Consider the following 16,713-nt stretch of genomic DNA (forward strand, 5'->3'; position numbering starts at 1 on the left):
CTCCCTTCAAAATGTAAATGATTTTACAGTAGTTGAAAATTCAGTTTTTATTATGAGTTGCCCATATTATAGAAATATGGTAGATTTAAGTATGCACATTATGGTCCCTTTCAATGTGATATATATGTTCATTTCACATTTTCTCGGTTTAGCAGAACACTTTTATTTTAGCAATATTTTTTCATCACGAACTGAATAGATGGTGAAAAAAACATAGAGGAATAGCATACACTCAAAAAATTATTTTTGTCTCCAATATGTCCAGTGTCAAATAGAGCTATTGGACAGCATCTCTTGATGACAAGTTTTTTAGAAATGAAGCAGATAAATAAAGTTTTAAAAAATATGCAGCATGGTTTGATGTGGAAATGATACTGAATATTTTTTAAGGAACCTCTTATAAGAGGATGATAATACATGAAAATAAAAATACTCTCAAATGTGCAAGTAACTGTTTCTTTCCCAATTTTTGAGCAGTTCCATTTTTAGTGATTCTATAGGTGAAGCTCCTTTATTGTTACAAAATTTAATCATGTGTTCATCCCATTGTTCTGTCTTGTTGCAGAGGATCTTGATGATCTCAGAATGGAAGGAGTAACGAGTGTGGTGTCTTCTGGGAGCAAATTCAATCAAACCCGAAGTGCTCATACGGCTGAGCCTCAAGCAAAGGTCACATTGAATATATGTGCAAGATGTGCCAGGTAAAATCAAAACAAAACCAGATCATGCTAACCAATACATTTTTTTCCCCAGGTATTTGTCTGTGTATTGTGCTTATGGGCGAGGTGATGACCTCTCCTGTGTTAAAAAAAAATAATTACTTAGCTACTGGCTACCCTATGATCTCTGGCATTTGAATTGTGCAACTTATGTTTATGCTTGATATGTCACATAACAGTGAATCAAAGAACATAGTTAGTCTTAGGCCTTACTTCACAGCTTGAAACTATTTAAATCCCTTCTATCTCTGAATTTCATTAGTTATTTGAGCTTCTGTGGTTTTTGAGGCGATGAATCAGGGAATTTAAGGGTTCAAATCCAATTTGAAAAGCACCTGTATAAATGGAGATTTAGTTGCACAGGTGCAGTTCAGGATTTCAAATAGTTGATTCTTAGCACTTTATAATCTCATCCTGTTTCACCTCTGAGAAATAATTTATTCAGGTTGAACCCCTTTTGGTTTTGACAGCTGGCAATAATTTTTGCATTTACAGTATGAACACCAAATAAACAGGTTAGTATTCCTGTAGCTTAGTCAACTCGAGAATGCAACACTAACAGAAACCCCTTAAATTTCCTGGATGAATTCTTCTATGTAGACAAAAGCTCATTTGGAGAAAGGATTTAAGCCTGTTTAAATGACAAAACTAGCCTTCTCACCCTTCTGTTAATGGTTCAGATTAACAAGAACAATATAGAGGCATGCCAATTTTATCTGCCTGTCTTTGCCAATGGCTGCTCTATTGTGTAGTTTGAGAGCGGATTAGCTGCTTGTAAATAAAAAGCAACCTGTGGTGAAATTAAGTCAAAAGTTTGGCCATATGCCACCCTACTTTTTTCTACTTTTTTCCCCATTTTGCTCGTAAATTGCTACTTTTCTAAAGCACTTATGTAGACAGAGGGGCTTCAAGACATTTTCTGATGCTTTGGAAGCACAACTACAGGCAGAGTGAATCACTTGTGCAATAGCATCTCTAGCAGGGTTGTGGAGCCTCAGGGAGCTTCAACTCACAGTACTGTAGAGCAGCAGTGACTGGATGGCCTTGTAATTCTAGAGAATTTGGCTTGTCAGCAGTGTGGCCTTATGGTTTTAGAAAAGAGCAAACATTGTCAGTCATGGGATTCTTCCCAATTCATACAAACAAATTGCTTATGTTGTAAAATGTTTCCAAACAACTACCTACATGAAAGTGTGGCACATTTTTTCACCTGGCGTCCATTGTCCATGGATTAACAAGTAGAGAGGTAAGGAGTATAGAAACCTTAAATTCTCTAAATTCTGAAGTTCAAAACTTACATAGCATCTTTTATGGATTACTATAAACGTTAATTAACTTTTGAATTCCCTTAAGTAGCTGCTAACAGCAGGTGCCAAGATACTATATATTCTCCCAATCCTGCACACCAGGGAACAGAGGGCTCAGATCTTGAGCCAAACCTAGCAACCTTGGCTTATTGGTATTGTTCTTTAACTACATGTAATAAATGATTCTGTCCTTTAAAATATGAGCTGGGAGAGAAAGATCTCACAAAATCTCTTTTGTCACTTCACTTATCAGAGAATGCAAAGCAATGCTTTATTTTGCCTGTGCACCCTCAATAATTACTGTGTTTAAGGAAATAGGTGAGGAACTGGGTGATACCTGCATGAGTGTGATTCTTTTCACTCTTATTGAAGTTTAGCAGTTTCTTTAAACTTTGGAGGAATTAAAAAAATACACCATCTCATCAGGAGCAAGGAAAGTCAAAAGAGACAAATGAGTATTTCTGTTGGATTCAATCGTGAGGAAACTAGCATTTTTTTCAAGGTGATAAAGTCTATCCATTCTTTTGGAGCATCCCTTCCTTCTTACTGAGGACACTTTTCCTCTCTTCAAGACAGTTATTAGTGCAGCTAGCTCTCTCTTCAATACCTTCACAGGGGTTTAGTCTGGAGCCTTCTTGCAGCAGCTGAAGTAGTGAGTACAGACAGTTACATGAAACAAGTTGCTTCAAAGTCATGAAGATAGTTTTTTTTCCTGTTTAGTTTCAAGAGCAATTAGATTTTCTCTTAGTCAATGATATAGCCATTGAAAATACTGTGCTATAAAATTATTCTGAATATGTGGATCACTGACTCAGTCTCTCAGTGTTGGCCTTTGTTTCCATTGTTATGACAAAGGCTAATATTTAATGTAAGGTCATAATACAGAACCTATTACTGTATTAATTTGTTTTAGAAATTATATTTTTATGTTTTCATATTTCATTTTCTAAGTAGTCTCATGTGCTGTACAGTGTATATATAAATACTATGTGATTTGATTGTGGACATGCTTGAATACAATTTGAAAAGAAGTCAATATAAGTTGTTATGCATGCTTTTGGTTACAATTAAGCCGGTATCTTTTCCTCTTAATATTACTCATTTTTCAGTTGTGCAAGGTGATTTGAAATGAATTGAACTATTAATTACAGTGATGTTGAATAGATAATAGGGTTTGTCAAGTCAGATTACCCGATTAGGTTTGCTGGAGGTATTTTGGCTGTCACTAGAAGAAATACGACTTTTGACTTGAAATTTAATTGGCAAAGTTCCAAATATTAGGAAACGTGTGTCTTGGCTCAGACAAAAAGTTGAATTTTACTCATGCATTTGCATAATTGATTCCTTTCAACCTTGCTGTATTTTTGAAAAAATGCTTTGCTCTCATTAGTCTCCACTCAATTTACCTTCTATGACACCTCCTTCAGAAGTTTTCCCACTTTCTTGGGTATATTGGAGCTTTTCTGAGAGGGGTTTCTTTAAACAATTGAAGGACAAATTAATTAGCTTTAATTAATTCGGCTTAATATTTTGTATCTCACCTGGAAAGGACAAATACTCTTATTGAAGTTCTACCCTATTTCTTCATGAAAATAGTGTGTAAGTTTTGGATGATCCTGTTTCTAGGATTATATTTTCTTGCCATAGATCATTAGTGCTGGCTCATTATTTGAGAATTAGAGTGAACAGATGTATGGCTCTGTGTAGGTTACCTTAGCCTGAGAAGAGTGCTGGTTTCATTTTGTATGCCCTGTAAAACCATCTGCAGTAGGGTGCATCTGTACATCTTATACTTCTGTGGTTTCTGGAGCTTCCTACAATGAGAGCACAGTGACTTGTGAGAAGAATGGATTGAACCAATGATTTTCCTCCATGCTGAGATGCTTGTGATCAGATTTCATTCAGTGCCAGTTTAGCTCCTTCCCTTTGTACCACAAAAAAGGAATGCCAAATGGAAGTGACTGTAGTTAGAGATAAAAACCAATTTTGTTACAAAGCAAGCTAAATCCAGTTTATAATGTGGAGGAAACCTGTAATGGTGTTGAGTCACTGCATTTGGGAAAATACTTGCCCTAAGTCTCTTAGACAGAAGTATGAATTTGTTTGTGTATTGTAAGAAATGAGACTCAGAATTGACATAATCTGAACTAGAATAAAACTCGAAACTTGCAATTTTTTTAGAAACTGATATTTAACCTTCAATCATGATAATTTCACCAATCATTTTCAAATAATAAACAGGTAGATAGTTATCACAGACCAGGTCAGTAATTTTTTAAAAAGGTGAAGTTCTGTTACCAGACATCCAGGAAATACAAATGGGGAATTCTTTCAAACTGTCTCACCAATTTGGTTTTTACAGCTTATGATTTAAAAAACTAAAAAATCCCCCCAAAACAACCAAGACCCCAAAAAACTTTGCAAAAAAGTCCCCAGAGGGAGATGAGAAATTAAAGGAAGGGTTAATTCTACTGGAGTATAAATTGGTTTGTAGTCTGGCATATAACTGTAAGAAACAGAGAGCTTACTGTTTTCTGTATAGATGTTTCACACACGATGGGTGAAATGCAGATGGATAACAGCTTTAAGAGGTTTTTCAAATGGGGAAGTAGCTACCAGAACAATGTTATTCCCATAGCTGCTCTTGGACTACAGGGCAAGTTAAGTAGCATATTAAGTCATCTAAATGAAGGGGTGACATCATTCACAAGGTGGAACAAAACAAGGTTTATAGATACAGAAGAAAGGCTACAAAAAAACCCTGTATTTGGAAGGTTTGCTTTTTCTATTTAGTCTGAAAAATTAGCAAGGGTGCTTCTAGTAAAACAAATCTGGATTTAGATTATTTGAGCAAAATTGTTATAATAATTCCTTCTTTGTCTAAGGGCACAGCTGATCTGACAGACTTATAAAATAGACTGACTCATTCTGTAACATTTTTTGTGAATCCGTTCTCACATACAGGCAAAACAAATGAATTTCAGTTTTGGCCAATGAATCATAAGAGATCCTCATGCATTAGCAAAACTTTTATGGGTTAAATAGTTATTTAAATGACAGTTTGTAAAAGCCAAACAACACTTCCATATTTCTCATGTGTATTGTGACATGCACATTGAGCGTTTTGCAAGAATTTAATCAACCATAAGGTAAAAGATAATATTAATGTACTATTGAATGAATTACAGGGGGTTTTCTTTTTCTTTTTTCTTTTTTTTTTAAGGACCACCCATTAGCCTTGTATGCCCACTGCCATGCTCAAAAGTTAAATCTTGTTCTTGTGGAGTCTTGCCAATGCATTCCTGAAAGTAAGAAGCTTTTTGTTTTTAATAGCGCAAGGGCTGCATTCATTCTTTTTAACATCAATAGAATACAAAAAAAGGGGTTGCATGTGATTAAAAAAGAAATGGGATTATAGAAAACATACTGTGCCACAAGCTTGAAGGCTTCTGAACAAGAATGTCGGGAAGGAGCACTAGTCGCATACAAATGTAGGTTTGAGATGCAATGTTTTAGTTAATATTTTACGATTAGCTAAAGCAAAAGGACAGTGTAGTAAGGCCTTTTAACGTATTAGAGGAATCAAAAATATAGGTATAAACAAACAAAGTACGTCTATACATTAAAAGAAATAAAATGGAGCTTTTCTTACTCTCTCCCTTGGGATGTGGAATACAGTTCAAGTGTAGTAACTCATATCCTTGTGCTGTTAATTTAGAATAAATGAGGTTCTCTGTGCATGCTGCCGTAATAGATGTTTTTGGATATTTCTGGTTTGAAGAAAGTACTCAAAAACTCTCATGCCAGTGTGAGTTGCCTGTGAAACCTTACCCTGCTCATCGTCTGTGACTTTTACTCCTTTAAGATATCTTTGTCCTTCAGTCTGCAAGTTAGCTTGTTTATTTACCAGCTACCTTTTCTTTAACGATTTGAATTTTTAAAGTTTAGTTTTCTACAGTATAGTCTCCACTACATCCATGCATACCTGAGATATAATAATATAAACTATGTAATGCTAGGTGACGTTTAGAATCACATATTAGTTCTCTGCAATTTGAGCAGATCTTCATGACATAGAGCCTTGATAACCAGGAAACCTACAGGGGAAGAGACAAAAGAAATGAAGGACCCAGCTATAATTTGACATAAACTTCAGATTAGTGGTGGAAATTGTGGAACTATGGTTTGAATTGGCTATCATATATATCTCTAGTAAAGAACAGGAATTATTTGATTGGCTGGGAAATTCTATGGTATTAATCTATCTTCAACCATTTTAGAATGTTAGGGTTTGTATGGAAGTGCTTTTTTTCAGCAACACAAAGCTCTGACAATACTAATAAGACTTGATGTCATAAAGAAGCATTTGGTGGAAAACTTGATAATGACCTGTGAAGAAAATAGTCTGAAGCTTGACAAGTGAATCTAGTTTAACTATCAAAAGCAGAAAAGCTGATGACTGTAAAGAGGGAAAAAACTGCTGTTAAAAAACTATTTTACTGTATGCACTGTCCCCAGACAACACTCCTGAAACTTCAGACAATAAAGAGAAAAATTAATGAAATTAGTTACCCCTATGAGGAATATCATAAATACTGATTAAAGACTACATTTAAAAAACAGACAATGGTGATGGGCTCCTGGAAGCTTTCCTCAAGAAATGAAAGGAAGCCTACTGAGCTTCCTCAGCTTCCACTCTGCACAAGTTCCCTTCCTTATTGTTTATCACCAGTCTGCTCTCATTGTGATTGTGTTCCCTGAACAGAAACTGTTGGTATGGTTGACTGGTGTTTTGAAATGAGATAGGCTCTCCTACCTTGTCCGGATGTCAGGGAATGGATACTGCACCAGGCAACTTTGGGATAGAGGCTGATTGGGTAGGGTGAAAAAGGGGCAACCTCTAGCATACTCTGTAGATGCCATAGGTCCTGGAAGAAGAAAGGATATAACTTTTGCTACTGGTGCATTTTTTTGGCACTAGGTCTAGGTTTATATTCTACCAAATTAAACTAAGCCATCATGATAGATGCTTCTGCTCTATTTTCAGCAGACTGCTGCTGTTCAAATCAGACTGTAAGATTCCTTTCCCAAACTGAGCATTCTGACATCAGTCACCTCAAAAGGAGTAATACCTTGAAAATGCATGCAGGACTAAATGGCATTGAAACTCCATGGACTGTCTTCATCTTTTCCTGACCATATGTAACAGTGTGTGCTACCTGGGTGACATAATAAAAGGCTGTGTGTGCATTGAATTCTAGCAGGAAAAGTTCTTCATGTGCAAATATTTCTTAGCTGCTACATGAATTGTCAAAATTGCTCTGTGAAGGAAATCTGCAGATGCTAACTTAAAGGTGGTTCTGGTATGTTTACATGTGCTGTAATCATCCCTTTAACTGCAGTGTTAAGAGGTGATAGAATTAGAACAAAACCTGATCCTAGTGAATATAAAATGACTCCGTGTTTTTCTTTATGGACTCTAATATTATTAATCAATGATACACATATGTGTCAGAAAGAATAACTTCTCAAGTGCTCCATATAATCCCTTATTTGACTCTATACACTGTGATGTAATACTGGGGAACGGGCACAGGTATACTTGTGGTTTGGTACATGTATTTGCACGAAGAATAGTCTTTGTATGTCTGCCCAGTAGTGGTTAGGCCAGCTTAGTGACTCAGTTTCTGGCAGAAATTTCTGTTTTGTTAATTTTCCTGAAACCTGGGAACAAATTACTTCAAAGTACCAAAGGGAAAAAAGTGTAGCTGCTGGAAGGGGTTTTAACCCTTTAGATGTGGCCAAAATAAGACACAGCTACATGGTCCTTTTCAGGATAGGGAAGAGAGACAAGTTTATTCAGAAACACACTGTGTAAGTACAGTCTCCCTCAACTCCAAGGGCAGAATAGAGATGATTGGTTCAGAGAAATTGACACCTCTTTCCCAGGCCTGGTCACGCACCAAAACAGGTGCTAATCTAATGTTGTTAATTCCATTCTATTTTGACCAAGTTATCATTCTGGGAGAAGATCTCCCTAACTGAAACTGAACATGCTATCAGCCTGGGAACGGAGCTGAGAGAACAGGAGAGGCTCCGGCCTGAAAGTGATTTTCTAGCCTGTAATTTTCCTAGCTCTCTAAAATGTATGTCCACAAAAAAGTGCTTCCAAATGGAGGTGGTTGGCACAGATTGAATGTTGGTGGAAAAATTCTGTGATTAGGGTTCATGTACAGTCTTTGAGGAAGTTTGTCTTCAAATCTTATCAAAACTTTTGATTACCTACATGTATTTTTTTCTTTCCTGTCGTGTATTTCATATTATCTCTCTGACGGTGTACTATTTCTAAGTGGCTATTATTATAGGAAAGTACTAAACATTCCAGATGACTCATGTCACTATTTTACATTCTTTTTTCCTTTATCTATTTTTTTTGTAACCTTAGTTTTATTGGACCTCTTGTTTAAAAAGAGCTGAATTTTCCTCATGTTTGTTTCTGCCAGCTTCACAGACTTTGTCCTAAACAAAATGTTTTATTTGCATATTTTTCCTTTTAATAGTGGCAAATAAGTAAATTAAACTCCATATGGTAGTGCTTTATAACTTTTAAAAATCTCCTTTCACTTTGGAAAATTGAGAACAAACCCCATATTTTTCCTTTGGCTAGTTAAAACTTCTTATAAAGTAGAAAAACAAAAATAATTATGGGAAAAGAAAAAGCTGTGGCAAAAAAAGAAAAGAAAGGTAAGTATTCACTTCGCCTTTTCAATGAGTTCCATTTGGGCAGTGATTAACTTGCCCAGTTTTGATGCATAAATAACCAAAATAATGTATTCATTGTCTTTTGATTTTGTAAGTGCTAAGTACAGTTAAAATGAACCCCTTCTCTGCTTTCCTGGAGTGGTGTACCACTTTGGTATCTTGTTATTTCAAAGCAAGAGAAAAACGCTGAAGAAGAAAATAATTCAGGAAATGTTTTTGCTGGCCCTAATGGTTATCAGAGACAGAGACCATAAATAACTTTTTAAGATTTGGCAGGCTGGCTTGCTAAGTTTTCAGAGTAACACACTGGCTTGCTTTTTCTTTCACTGCCTTGTGTTTCTTTAGAATATCTTACTGTATGCAAAATAGAGAATATTTATGTGATTTCAAATTGTTTTTTGAGTTCATGGATCTAAGTTTGACCTCTGAAATGCACAAGACAATATAATTTTTAGTCCTAAACGTTAATTAGTTTCATGGCAAAATCCCAATGAATGTATGGTTTGGAAGAATGGCCAAAGTCTCTCTATTTTCAAAGTCTTGACAGTGTTTTGGGAAGGCAACAATATAAGACAGGAGATTTACATGAAGTGCTTAGGCAGAAGTCCTGGAAAGATCAAATTTCTTTCCTTGCTCTTTTTTTACATTTCCCACTTGGTAAATTCACCAAGCAATAATTTCAGTCCTATCAGAAGTTCCACAAAATACTGTGATAATAAAAAAAATCATCTGTTATCAAAAATTATGATAATCTGTGAAGAGAACAGTGTTCTCAGTTGATATATTTCTCTCTGTGTTAGATTTAACAGCTATTTTATTTCCTTATAGCATGCACATGTGAGGTAGAGTTGTTTTTTTGATCTAAATCATTGTCAGTCAACATAAAAGTAATGGAAGACTTCCATTTGTTCGAAGAAAGTGTTTACATGTTAATGAAAATAGACTTAGACTTGAAACATGAGCACTAGGCACATAAAATTTGCTGTGAGTTACATCTTACACGTATCATCTTACCATGATAAATCTGGTTTCAGAAACATGACAGTGCACCAAGTTTATCTGGAGATAGCCCTACTGTAACTTAACTGACAGGGTATTAATATGTTTTGGTTATGGTTATGCAGGAAGCATGCAACATAAGATGCTCTGAATTAGTGATGTGCCACTAGACTATCTTTTGTAGGAAGTACTGTTCAACAGTACCTAATTTATTTTTTTTTAATTTCAGGCCGGTTATTTAAAAAGGAGAACTGGTTTGAGCAAGTTGGTGTACTTGCGAACATTTAAAACAGCTGTGGAGAAATTCTAAGAACAGTAGATGTAAATGATTTTTTAGGCCTTTTGAATGTCCTAGTTTTGATTTGTAAAAATGAAGGAAGAGCATATTTGAATATGAAATTGATACTATTTTGCTGGTCCTGAAAATTATTTTGCTCTCTCTCAGTTTAATGGAGGGCAACATCTGCTTCATTCTCTCCTTCATTTGCAGATCTTGTCAAGACATCTCTTTCTCTTTTCCCCTACAAAATCCATTTAACCCCCTCAATAATTTAAAAAGACAAGTGCTTTACCAAGCTCTTCTCCCTTCTTTTCCTTTTCTCTCTTTGATGTGTGCTTTGCAAGCTAATTCTCTATGGCAATGTTTATAGATTCTTTCTGGTTTTTGTACAACACTGTGATGTATATTAGCCAAAGAAGTTTCTTCTGGATTAAAAAGATACAGGGAGGAAGCCAGGAGATCATGAGCTTGAGGAAGCTTGTTGGGCATAATTTGAGGCTCTGGATAGCAGTTTAATATGGCTCTTAAAGACACAAATGCACACTCACACACAAAACTCTTTCACAAGTCCTAGAAAAAATGGTTCACAGGAGAAGAAAGAGTGTTAAGTCTGAAAAGACTGACAAAGACTGTAATTTTTCTCCTGTGAGATAATGGTTTGAAGCCAGCAGCAGATAAAAGATTGCCATAAGAATGGCCTAATTCCCCATCTTGTAAAAGGATTAGATAATTCCGTCTCTTTATGGATTCCTTACTCTGGGAAATATATTTCCACTTTTGGTTCTCCTCAGAAATAGCTGCAGAGTGTACTTATTTAAAAGCACAAAGACCTGCATTCAGACATTTTGGAAAGGCAAACAGCACACAAAAAAGATTATTTTGCAGGCTGTGTCAATGTGTAAGTTTTGCTCAGCAAGTGTATATTCCTGTATTACCAGCTGAAAACATTATGCTGTGCATTAACTATTGGTGATGTGAAAACTTTCCACAAAAATCTCCAAGAGTGACTGGAAAATAGTGTGTTCAATTTGCAAAAGGAGAATGAATGTCAACCAAAATCCATTTTTAACTACTGTTTGAATGAATTTTCAAATAATTTGCTCTGTTCTAGTGTTTAAGCACTGAAAAATAGTGTCCTTAAGAAAGTGAGTGCAAAAGCGAGAAACAGACTGTGGTTTGAATGGTATTGGTGAAAATGAAGTTATTTTAGATTAACTGTATATTAGATCAGGGTGAAACTCAAATAATACAAATGCTGTATATCTCAGATGAATAGAATTGCTGGTAATAACAACATCCTCCTGCCTGATGGCCTTGCATCACTTCTTTAAAGTGGATTTAAAGGAAATTGGAAAGCATGCTGATTGTATCATTACGCATATATTCCTACATTTTATTCAGAAATTGTATTAAATATCTGTATTTATTCATGTAGTCTTATAGTTTAATATTGGAAATGCCTTCCTAGGTAATGTTTTTCAGGATAATCCAATAGTCCTCATGTTTCATTTCTCTTCAATGCAGATGCTTCCTGTATTTTAGTGTAGAGTGAAAACAAAAGCTATGACACTGATTTCTTAATATAACAAGGTGACATGCTGCAGAGCTTTCCTATTGTTGATTCAGAGATGGCAGCCACGCTCATTGCTCACCAAACTCACGATCTTCTGTTAGAGGATTCTTCTCCCATGGATCTAAGGCATTTTTCTTCTACAGTTCAGTGATCTAAAAGTCATATAAACTGTTTTTAACATCTAATCTTCATTAGGAAGGTAGTGTGTGTAGCTAAAGCTGATGAGGAGTTTTACCAGACAGAGAGTACTTTTGCCTGTATATGTTTTAATAATATTTCTTTAATATAATTTTACCATTATATTAACCAGTACAGTCTGTACTGGAAAACTGACATCTTTGTATCTCTGTACCTGTGAATACAATAGGAACTTTTCTGTCACAGTTTTACAATTTTTATATTTGTAAAAGACATTAGTAAAACAAATGGAATAAGTCAGAAATTCCTGGCTTTATATTTAGGTGCTGAAAAAGCTTTGGATCTTACAGCAGTATAAGGGAGCATAGAACTTGTGGAGTCAGTAAGTCAAGGTACATGAGGTCAGAATTTGGATCAGCCAAATTTGGATCAGAGCAAAGAATGAAGTAAATTCACCATATTATAGACAAGTCAGAACAGATGACTATGAAGCTTGAAATACTCTTACTGGTGTTGAGGTTGCTAGGGAAAGGTGCAAGAAAACATTCAGTGTAACCTAAAAGCGTGTGGGGCCTTTCACGACTTTTGTTTTCTGATCTCTGTTGCTATAACTTCCCTGGAGTAATTTATTTGTCCAAGGGAAATTATAATTCAGTATAACAGTGCTATCAGAGAAGATGTTAGATGTGGTTGAGAAGTTTTAAATTACAGAAAGGAGGCAGATAATTTGAAAGGAGAATAAAAAAGGAAGTCCAATAAGTCAAATTTATCCTTCTTCTCATCTCTGACTTAAATTCCCTGTGGCGGCCAAAGGAACATCATCATGTTATGTGTATAATAAGTTTCTTTTGTTAATAAGTTCATTATATTCATTAATCTTACAAAATGTGTATTAGAATTTTTGATCCAAAATAATAACTCCTTCATAAAGAAACTAACTATAAATCGTGGAAGTATTTGGTAGGATTTTTTCAAGAGAATGGGTAATATACTTTGAAATAATTTAAAGAAAATAAGCTATTCAAGAAGTCAAAACCTCCTTAATTGAGATTCTAATACAAACATGACAGTACCTCTGTTTTTCAGAAACTTTGTTGTTGTGCCCTTAAAAATATGCACCTGTTTTGGCCGGTCATGAAAACATGCTCTTTTTGCTGAATGATTTAAGGATTCTTTACCAAACTTTCCACTACTTCTCACCATATTCAGCTAGAGTCTTTAGCAATGGAGATTGGGAATTTTCCAATTAAATGCATGTTTTCAGGAAAAATGTTTCATATAAACCAAAATAGTTTTTATTCATTCAAGTGTTTATTTAAATTCAACAAAATTTAGCTGACACAGGGCAGAGCAGAGAGAATGGCTGGAACTGCAGTGCTTAGACATGTAATTTCCCCCTTCCTCCTTGGAGAGTGCCCTTTAGTGTCCTGGAGCCCATGGAGGAATTTTTCTTCACTACTAAAAAGTCAGCAGAAGCATTTGTATTTTCTTGAAATAGCAGGTTTTCAGGATTTCCTCTCAAGTGGACTTTCAGTTTCTGTTGCTGTTCACCTCTAGACAACATCAGAATTTGAGCACAGTTATCCAGCTCTAGTATGCTATGTTTAAAAATAAAAATAAGTCCTTAGTTGTGTACCAGAATTTGAAGGCCAGCCATATGCACAGTAATTATATAACCCTTGCCTGTAGTTGTTTATTTGAGATTAAAGGAGATTTCGTCCGAAAATGAAAACCCTTCTGCTGGTTCATTTTAGGAAGGAATAGAATGGAATTTTGGTTATTTAAGTGACATATTTCTGGAAGAATAGGTCAAAACAGCATTAACCTAAATATAATCTAAATTTTTCTGTCTGTAAGTGACAATCACCCTCTGAATTGTGTTTTGCTCAGAAATTTCCTAAAGTACAACCTTCGTTATACACTAGCACAAGACAATTGTTAATATGCATACTTTGAATCAGTCGTCTACCCAAAGAATTTCTATTTCTTGGTTTTCAGAATGCTTTATGCCTTCTCTTTAGGTTCTGATGTTAGAAAGTACCTATGGTTGTTACTAAGTGTATGTAATTATTTTATTAATCTCACGTAGTCCTTGAAAGTATTATGTGAACTATGTTGGATTTTTAAATTCTAGTATTCTGCTATAACGTCAAATTTACTTTAGTTTCTCTAACTACTGATGTTAAGAATGTCATAGAGCAGCAGTGTTGACATAGAGGAGAATCACTGTGTCTGTCTACATTTAATGCACTGGAGTTCCCAGGTAGGAATTTGTCCTGTATCCAGCCTTGACCCGTCGGAGAGATGGGTAGAGAAGAACCATTTGAAATTCACCAAAGGCAAATTCAGGGTCCTGCACCTGGGGAAGAATGCACCAGCACAGGCTGGGGGCTGACCTGCTGGGAAGCAGCTCTGCAGAGAAGGACCTGGGGTCCTGGTGGACAACATCTGTTGCAGTGCCCTGGTGGCCGAGAAGGCCAGTGGTGTCCTAAGGGTGCACTAGGAAGGGCATTGCCAGTGGGTTGAGGGAGGAGATTCTAACCCTACTCAGCCCTGGTGAGGCCACGTCTGGAGTGCTGTGTCCAGTTCTGGGCTCCTCAGGACAAGAGAGTCATGGAGCTCATGGAGCTGGTCCAGTGAAGGGCTACAAAGGTGATGGAGGGACTGGAGCATCTCTCTAATGAGGAATGGCTGATGGAGCTGGGCCTGTTCAGTCTCGAGAAGAGATGACTGAGAGGGGGCCTTATCAATGTTTACAAATGTCTGAAGGGAGGGTTGCAAGAAGCTGGATCCAGGCTCTTCTTGGTGATGCCAAGAAAGACAAAAAGGGGCAATAGGCAGAAACTGATGCACAGGAAGTTCCGCCTGGATATGAGGAACAACTTCTTTACTTTGCAGGAGACCATGCACTGGAACAGATTGCCCAGAGAGGTTGTGGGGTCTCCCTCACTGGAAACATTCAAGAACCATCTAAGATGACCCTGCTCAAGCAGGAAAGTTGGACCACTGTGGTCCCTTCCAATCTGACCTATTCTATAAATCTATGAATTGTATTTTTAAAATCATACTGGCAGGAGGACTGTGATTCACACATCCACAAGCTTGTTTGTAGTGATAGACCCTGTATAATGCTTCTGCACCAAATCTATAGAATTTATTCAGAATATCTTTCGTCCTGAAGTTCTTAACCGTTTTCTTGGAAGAAGCCCTGCATAATGCATTTTGAGGTCAAAGAAAATTGAAATATTTACCTGTAGGCTGTTTGCTTTTGTAGCTCTTGAAGCGCCAACATGCAGCTGGTTAATATAACTGAAATGTCCTCTAAGCAAGAAATCACACTAGAAACAGATATGGGAAAAATGTTTGCTATCAGGTATCAAATTTAGACTCACATTAAAATAATTAATAGCTGAAATAATGTTTTGGTTAAAAGCTGTAGTCCATCAGGTGTTAGTAAGATAGTAGTTTTTAGGTAACTCTTTTAAACCTATGTCTTTCTAATCTATGCTTTTTTCTGCTTAAGAGTTTTTAAGTGTTTTCATTTTACTGTGGAGATGTCTTATGAATAATAATACTTTTGAAGAAAAAATTTTAATAGTTCAAGTACCAGAGTTCTTTTGACAAGAAATTGTGTTTGTAACTTTTTGTTGCTTGAGTTTCATGAGAATATATTCTGATATGAAGCTATATGTAAGAAATACATAAATTGAAAATTGGATGTGGAAATAAAGTATGGATATGTCAAACATCCTATGCACCCATCCACCCAATACCCCAGCCGTTTCTTCCTACAAAGTAAAATCATATGAAATGGATTTTCTGATTACATACATTGAAAAGATTTTTTTTTTTGTGTATGTGTTCTTCATGAGGCAATGGACCGCTTAAATATGTTAAAATTCTAACAATTTCAGTTATTCATGTCTGGTTTGGATTTACTGAAGCTCAGAATGGGAACATATAAAATGTTGAAAATTCTGATGGGATAAAAGAAGCAGCTCCTACTTCTAGAGATAGTTTTTATATGATTGTAATGTAAGCAGAAAAAGTTGGATTAACTATCCTTTTAGTGAAATATAAATAAACTACCAGCATGGCTGGAGAGAAGAGTATCTCACTTCTGGTTCCTGCAATTCCATGCATATCTTTCTAAGATGTGTAGGTGCTTGCAGTAAATGTGCATGTGTATGTAATGAAGGAGGATGGGTGAATTGTATTGCAGTGGCAAATTATGTGATTTTTGAGATCTTCCCTTTTTTGCATAGTTATTTCATTTGCAATTTGTTTTCTCCCTATTTGAATATCTCTAGGATAGAAAGTAATTTGCTTCTGTTTGAAAATCTAGGCTTTTAAAGAACTGGAAACTACAGCATTAGAAGCCAGGTACAGAGCTATAAAGGATTCATAGAAGTAATTTTCAAAATTAGTTTTACAGCTTCTAAGTTTTACATTTTGTTTTCTTGAGTTTCATGTTCTATGGATCTGCCACCTTAGATAAGAAATATTATGAATTTACACTGAGCTTTCCATCATAAATAAATCGCTCTAGGGGCAACAAAAGGAGATAAAGTAATTGGGGGAGGAGGTTGTGGGGGAAATGGTTTTGAGGCCTACAAACAAAAAGATGACTTAGGATCCATATGTATTAGATAACTGTGAGAGTCATAAAATGTGAAATTTAGATAGGGCAGATAAGGAAGTTATACTTGGTTTCAAAGGTTAATTTCAAGCTTAGTGTAAAACAGCTGCAGAGAGTAAGAATACAGAGTGAAAAGAACTTTTTTTTTCTTCCAAGAGATAAGTTATTTCTTTCCCCAAGGTTTTACTTCAATGCATTTTTATGATTCCTGGGCTTTGCAAAATTGAATTGCATTCTTCTTATTCTTTTCATGTCTGAATAAATCCACGGTAAGATAACCTTTATGTAAATGGCAG

At 35.8% G+C, this 16,713-nt stretch overlaps 1 protein-coding gene across 7 annotated transcripts in view; it reads left to right on the top strand.

Annotated features, from left to right (window-relative positions):
* C1H8orf34 (chromosome 1 C8orf34 homolog) overlaps positions 1-16,713 on the top strand; it is a 148,719-nt gene that overhangs the window by 94,678 nt on the left and 37,328 nt on the right. For all 7 annotated transcript variants that reach the window (XM_088176012.1, XM_088175971.1, XM_014873007.2 and 4 more), the window contains one exon: positions 566-701. In XM_088176012.1, coding sequence (XP_088032138.1) covers positions 566-701 — 136 coding nt within the window. The remainder of the gene's footprint in view (positions 1-565; positions 702-16,713) is intronic.

Source organism: Sturnus vulgaris, chromosome 1 (genome assembly GCF_052056855.1).
Source record: "Sturnus vulgaris isolate bStuVul1 chromosome 1, bStuVul1.hap1, whole genome shotgun sequence".
NCBI lineage: Eukaryota > Metazoa > Chordata > Aves > Passeriformes > Sturnidae > Sturnus > Sturnus vulgaris.